This window comes from Dipodomys ordii, unplaced genomic scaffold, assembly GCF_000151885.1.
Source record: "Dipodomys ordii isolate 6190 unplaced genomic scaffold, Dord_2.0 Scaffold34, whole genome shotgun sequence".
NCBI lineage: Eukaryota > Metazoa > Chordata > Mammalia > Rodentia > Heteromyidae > Dipodomys > Dipodomys ordii.
In genome coordinates this window covers 10,536,928-10,543,625 of record NW_012267250.1, presented here as the reverse complement: position 1 = coordinate 10,543,625, position 6,698 = coordinate 10,536,928, and the positions used below count along the sequence as shown (strand labels likewise).

Sequence of the window (6,698 nt, the reverse complement as noted above, 5' to 3'; positions counted from 1 at the left end):
ACGCGTTTGTAGCGGATGGATACTGCGCACGGCGCTCCCTTCGCGATTTCTTCGCTTTTCCCTTTTATTAAACACCCCCTCCACCCCCATTTGGTGAGGAGCGCGGGCCACAGGAAACTTTCCCCAAATTTGCTCTGGGCGCTTGAAGTCAGGGAGGTGTTAGGGCCCCGAGAAACTTAACTTTTGCCCCAGGCATGGGGGGGGGGGTTAGACGTGGTGCAAGGCTGCCTGCGGCCGCTGACCTCCGCGGCGCGTGGGGCCCGGCCTGAGCCCGAGCGCTCCCGCGGCGCCCGCCACCGCAGGTGAGCGGCGGGAGAGCGTCTGCAGCGCCGCGCTCCCTCCACGGCGTGGCGCCGTGGCTCCTGCCCGCCCGCCTGGGTCTACTGCAGGCCGGGTCCGCTCCGGGGTAGGAAGCGGGAAAGCGACTAGCCGGGCCGACCGAGTTATCCCAGCGCTCTGTCCCCGGTTTCCAAGAGTTCCGTGTGGGCAGTGGCAGGGGGGTAGTTCACAACCTCCCCCTAGCATCACGGGGCCAAGGTGGCACCGACGAGCCCCGCTGGGTGGCCCAGGACCCATCTCCACAGAGGGCCTGGACCGGGCCCGGAACGATTTGGGTGAGGGTTTGGGGGGGGGGGGCCTGGGAGATAGGAGCGGTGCATCCAGCGAGCCAAAACTCGCCTCGGTTTCTAAAAAGTTGTATAAAATCGCTTTGAGAATAAGTAGCACGTTTTCTACAGGGGTCAGTTTTAGTGTGCTGGGTTTTTTTTTTTTCCTTTTAAATTAGCTCGCGGAGGGCAATGCCTGGGGAGCGAGGGCGGGTCAGTACGTGTTGGGGGTCTCTTTGGGCTGTCACTTCGGAGGGCTCCCGGCGTTTTGGCAAGGGAGTGGTAGAACCTTCTTTCGAGTGTGTGTGTTCTACAGTCGGGCTTGAGGACGGGTAGGGTGTACCCCTAGTAGGTGCGATCGCGGGGATCAAGGGGCTGGAGGCGAGAGGTACTGCAGGTGTGGACGGTGGCGTCTCCTGTCTGGCGAGCGCTCTGCCACCCGCGGATTCTGTCGGCGAGGCGGGCGCACAGGCGCGCTGTCAACCGGGAGGGGTGTGTGTGTGTGTGTGTGTAGCGTAAGGTGTGAGTGGGTGTGTGAAGAGGGTAGCGGAGGAGGGAGTGTGCATAGCGGAAGTGGAGCGTGTGTGTGTGTGTGTGTGTGTGTGTGTGGCGGGCCCAGGGTGAGTGTCCAAGCCTCCATCTGGACGCCCCCACGCAGCCGTCCGCCCCAACACGCCGGGAAGGGCGCCCGCTTCGCGCAGCAGCTGAAGGGGGGCGGGGAGCGCGCGGGCAGTGGAAGAGGGTGTTTTCGGGCTGAGGATTTCTCTCGAAGTTCCTGCAGTTATTCTGCTCTTCCTTGGAGGGGGGGGGTAGTCTGTCCCCTACTCCCCCCTCCCCCACCACGAGGATTTCCCAACCCCCTCCCCTCAAGTGCCCAAAATACTTAAACAAATAACTCCATCCAGTTCCGTTTTCGCTCCTGTATAAATAGAACAGACTTTCCAAAAAAGCAATACCGCATTCACTCTGATCACCAGCCCCTTCTTTCCACCAAGTAATTCAGAAAAAAAGCAGTCCGCTTCCGCGAACGCGTGTCGCTTTTCTTCTTCTTCTTCTTCTTTTTTTTTTTCACTGTCTTCTTTTGCTTGTGGTTTTGAGCTGCCAAGAAAGTGAGTCGGGGTTTGAGTGTAGTGTCTCGGCTCCGCTCGGTTTCTTTCCGAAGTTTAATTTTCCGGAATGGCTCCCAAACAAGGGCTGGGGAGGCGGAGCCGCCGGCACCGGATCTTCGCCTTTTTTGGAAAGTCCCGGAGAACCGGAATTCCTCCCCGCCCCGGGGAGGCCGAGCCGCGATCTCGACTCCGCTCCCTCTTCAGCCGTAGCCAAAGCGGGGTCGGTGGCGCGCCCCCCTCCCTGCTGCGCGCTGGGACCTCCACCCCCGCGCCCCGGGCGCGGCTCAGCTCGTGCGCCCCGGACCCTCGTGGGTTTCCAGCGGCAGTGAACCGGTAGTTGGCGTGCCCGGCGGAGCCCGCGCGGCCGTGCCCGTATGCAAATAGGCCATGTGACGGCAAGAGCCTCCTGGCCCAGCCCTGTTCCTCAGTCCATATATGGGCAGCGACGTCACGGGCATTGAAGCCCTGCCCATAAATACTTAGAGCAACACTTTCCGACTGAGAGAGCAGCAATTGATTAATAGCTCGGCGAAGGGACACACTGACTGTTATAATAACACTACACCGGCAACTCCAGGCTTTCCACAGCAGAGAGAGTCAGTGACAAATAGCTCATTTTTTTTCTTTAAAAAAATCATAAAACCAGCAACTTGTTTGCTAGTTTTATTTGTTGGATTTTTTTCTTTTCTTTCTTTTTTTCTTTTTGGTGTGTGGTGGTTATTTCTAAGTGTGGAGGGTAAAAGGAGATACCAGACTCAGTCCAACCCCTCTCCAAAACGGCTTCTCTGGCACTCCAGGTAGCAAGGGAGTTGGGACTCCAAGTTGTGCGAGGAGCAAATGATGACCGCCAAGGCCGTAGACAAAATCCCAGTAACTCTCAGTGGTTTTGTGCACCAGCTGCCTGACATCTACCCGGTGGAGGACCTTGCCGCCACGTCGGTGACCATCTTCCCCAATGCCGAACTGGGAGGCCCTTTTGACCAGATGAACGGAGTGGCTGGAGGTAAGCCCCGCGTCCTCTTCGCTGGCCGGGAATCGCAGGACTTGGAGGTCGTGGATAGGGGAGCAGTGGTTGTGCGGGACTCGGCGATCAGGATTGGGGATCCGGGTGGACTGGTTGACTGCCCTGTAAGTCAGGACTGGGGGGGTTCTGCCCAAGACAACGGAGACCAGAGTGCTAAGGGTGGGCGCTCTGGTGGATGCACCAAGTCACCAAATGAACTGGTGTGCGTGCGCTCTGGCGCGCAGAAATACGGGTGGAACGGGCGCCTTTCGGCTTCGGGGCAGGCTCCGGCCCTTCGGCCGGTCTCAGTGCGACCTCTCCCCGCCCTGGGACGGAGGCAAAGCTTTGGTAAAGTTCGGGGTTCCCAGTGAGAGAGTTGTGTCGGAAGAGCAGAGCGGCGGAGAAGCGACCGGCCGTTCGCTCGGGGCAGAGCCTCCCCGGGCAGGTCTCGGAGCGCGCGCTGCGCGGGGAGACGCGCCTCCACCTGCGCTTCGCCCGCGAAGTGGAGGGATTTAGTTGAGGAGGACACCGGCCTGGGCGAGCGGGGAGAGGCAGGGAGGTGGTAGAGGGGGCCGAATCACAGCGGCAAGCAGCCCCCGGATTGCCGAGGGAGGCCCGCGGCTGCCCCGGAGGCGCGGGTTTCCTTGGCGATGCTGTAGAAAGTAGTCTCCCGCAGCCCCCGCGCCTTGCTCGAGCCCAGTCACCGTACTCGGGCTGGGGCGGAAACGCGCGGGCAAGGCTGAGGATAGGAGGAAGGAAAGGAAACCCAGAGACTCCTGCCTCCGCAGACCCCATTCCCTCTGTCAGCCCTCCTCGGGAGTAAAAGCCTCAGCGATGGAGAGAAGGCAAGGAAATAGGAGCTGTAGGGAAACCACACATCTCCTTTCTCGGATTGCCCTATTCCCGGGGCTGAAACCTTCGCCACACTATTTGGGATTGGTCGTGGGACCATCGGGCCTAGGAGTGGGAGAGAAGTTTCAGGCAGATGGGACATTTTAAAATACTGTTTTTTGCGATTCGTGGGTGTTGTTTGTGGGGACTAGAGCCACGGGTGGCTGTGGAGGCAGGAGGTTGGTAGGAACTTGGGATGCCTTCTTGGAGGTAGTTCTTGAGGCCCACACTGGGGTTAGTCTCGTGCTGCTGTCTCTAGCCCTCAGTTTCCCCACCTGTTGGACTTTTGTCCCGGCTCTTTGGTGCTGGAACTTGAGAATGGACCCAGGGGAGAGGGGGTGAGAAAAGATTCTTGGCTGTATTCTCACAGTCCCACCTCCATTCTGCCTTTCCTTTCCTAGATGGCATGATCAACATTGACATGACAGGAGAGAAGAGGTCCTTGGATCTCCCATATCCTAGCGGCTTTGCTCCTGTCTCGGCACCCAGAAACCAGACCTTCACTTACATGGGCAAGTTCTCCATTGACCCCCAGTACCCTGGTGCCAGCTGTTACCCGGAAGGCATCATCAATATCGTGAGTGCAGGCATCCTGCAAGGGGTCACCTCCCCCGCTTCAACCACAGCCTCATCCAGCGTCACCTCTGCCTCCCCCAACCCATTGGCCACAGGACCTCTGGGTGTGTGCACCATGTCCCAGACACAGCCTGACCTGGACCATCTCTACTCTCCACCACCACCTCCTCCTCCTTATTCGGGCTGTACTGGAGACCTCTACCAGGACCCCTCTGCGTTCCTGTCAGCAGCCAACACCTCCAACTCTTCTTCTCTGGCTTACCCACCACCTCCTTCCTATCCGTCCCCCAAGCCAGCCACGGACCCAGGTCTCTTCCCCATGATCCCAGACTATCCTGGATTTTTTCCATCTCAGTGCCAGAGAGACCTACACAGTGCAGCTGGCCCAGATCGAAAGCCCTTTCCTTGCCCCCTGGACTCCCTGCGGGTCCCCCCTCCACTCACTCCACTCTCTACCATCCGTAACTTTACCCTGGGGGGGCCCAGTGCTGGGGTCACTGGATCAGGAGCCAGTGGAGGCAATGAGGGACCTCGGCTGCCTAGTAGCAGCTCTGCAGTAGCTGCTGCAGCGGCCTATAACCCACACCACCTGCCTCTGCGGCCCATCCTGAGGCCTCGAAAATACCCCAACAGACCCAGCAAGACACCAGTGCATGAGAGGCCCTACCCGTGCCCAGCAGAAGGCTGTGACCGGCGTTTCTCCCGCTCAGATGAGCTGACAAGGCACATCCGAATCCACACAGGACATAAGCCCTTCCAGTGTCGGATCTGCATGCGCAACTTCAGCCGTAGTGATCACCTCACTACACACATCCGTACACACACGGGTGAGAAGCCCTTTGCCTGTGACTACTGTGGCCGCAAGTTTGCCCGGAGTGACGAAAGGAAGCGTCACACCAAGATCCACCTGAGACAGAAGGAGAGGAAAGGCAGTGCTCCTTCTTCATCGGTGCCAGCCCCCTCTTCAGCCTCTTGCACGGGGGTCGCACAGGCTGGTGGCAGCCTATGCAGCAGCAACAACAGCACTATCGGTGGAGGGCCGCTCGCCCCATGCTCCTCTCGGACCCGAACACCTTGAGAGGAGAATCAAGTTGACACACCAGTTCCTCAAGGCCCCCAAAGGCATTTCGTCCACTCCAGCTGCATGACAAACACTACCACCCTTCCCTGCTCCCCTTCCATTTGGTGGGCAAAGGGCCTTGGTAGAACCCAGTCAGTCCTGCCCTTCTTTCCTTTAGAAACAGGTCTTTCCTAAAATTTAGCACATTTTGGTGAGTTGACTGTCACCCCAAGGCAATAGGGAGGAGTCCCAGAAGGAGGTTGAGTGAGAGCCCTTGGCCTACAGGGCTGAGGCCTGGCCCCTGCTTTCAAGGGTTGTTTGACTAGGTTTTACTGCACCATCCTCTTTTGCTGACTGGAGACATTTTCTACAATAAGTTGGGAGAGGCTGATCCTTTAAAATGGGGACAGCAAAAAGATATTGTGCACTTTATGGCTTGGGACTGATTCGGGGGACGGTGTACAGCGAACAGTGAGCAAATGGCCTTTACGCCGCATTCTGTGGCCCCAGAACCAGCTTATCTAGTTGTCTCAACCCTTAAAGCAATATGTATTATAAACCCAGAGAACAGAAGTGCAATGTGATGGAGGGGACATAGCAATATTTGCTCCTTTTGTTGAGTTTTGTATAGACTATTTTTTTTCAGTGTATATCCACTCAGATTTTGTGTATTTTTTGATGTGCACTGTTCTCCAAGTTCTGAATATTTGGGAAAAAATGTAAAGCATTTATGATCTCTTGAAGTGAGTCAGAGGTTAACTTATTTAAAGGGGGATGTACATATATGTTCTCTGAAACTAGGATGCATGCAAATGTGTTGGAAGTGTCCTTGGTGCCTTGTGTGATGTAGACAATGTTACAGGGTCTGCATGTAAATGGGTTGCCTTACTATGGAAAAATAATCACTCCTTGGGTTAAGTATGGCTGTATATTTCTGCCTATTAATATTTGGAATTTTTTTAGAAAGTATATTTTTGTATGCGCTGTTTTGTGACTTAAAAGTGTTACCTTTGTAGTCAAATTTCAGATAAGAAAATGTACATGTTACTGGAGCTGATTTGTTTGGCTATTAGCTCAATAGTTGTGGAAAAACAAGTGATCTATTCTAATGCTAAACCACTAACTAGAGTTCAGATAATGGTTTATGACTATAGTGTAAATAAATACTTTTCAACAATATTTTTGTTTCAGAAATCATTTATGAAATGTTTACTAGGTGGGAATTAAGTCATTCAGCACTTGTGGAATTATTGAAAACAAAAACAGCACTAAGTATCAATGGGCTAGAGCTTTGGACTAAGATAAGACCACCAAGTTTTCTTTGCTATTCTCCACAGTAATCTCCATTCATGATCAAACACTAGTTAGTGTTTTGGGGATTTCCCCCTATGCATTAGTGTAAAAGTAGGGAGGCGTTGTTTTGACTCATTGTTCCGTCCTCTTTAACAGCCTAT

General features: G+C 55.2%; 1 protein-coding gene across 1 annotated transcript; it reads left to right on the top strand.

The window, feature by feature from the left end:
• Positions 1 to 2,211: 2,211 nt before the first annotated feature.
• Positions 2,212 to 6,423, top strand: Egr2 (early growth response 2). Its single transcript, XM_013017095.1, has 2 exons — positions 2,212 to 2,717; positions 4,010 to 6,423. Exons 1-2 carry the CDS (start codon positions 2,552 to 2,554, stop codon positions 5,260 to 5,262), a joined length of 1,419 nt encoding a protein of 472 aa, XP_012872549.1. The 5' UTR covers positions 2,212 to 2,551; the 3' UTR covers positions 5,263 to 6,423.
• The last annotated feature ends 275 nt before the right edge of the window (positions 6,424 to 6,698 follow it).

What these genes read in the sequence shown, in the direction of transcription:
- Egr2 (XM_013017095.1), top strand. Translation starts at nt 2,552, where the DNA reads ATGATGACCGCCAAGGCCGTAGACAAAATCCCAGTAACTCTCAGTGGT. An exon ending in GATGAACGGAGTGGCTGGAG is followed by an intron (nt 2,718 to 4,009) that starts GTAAGCCCCGCG and finishes TTCCTTTCCTAG; the next exon opens with ATGGCATGATCAACATTGAC.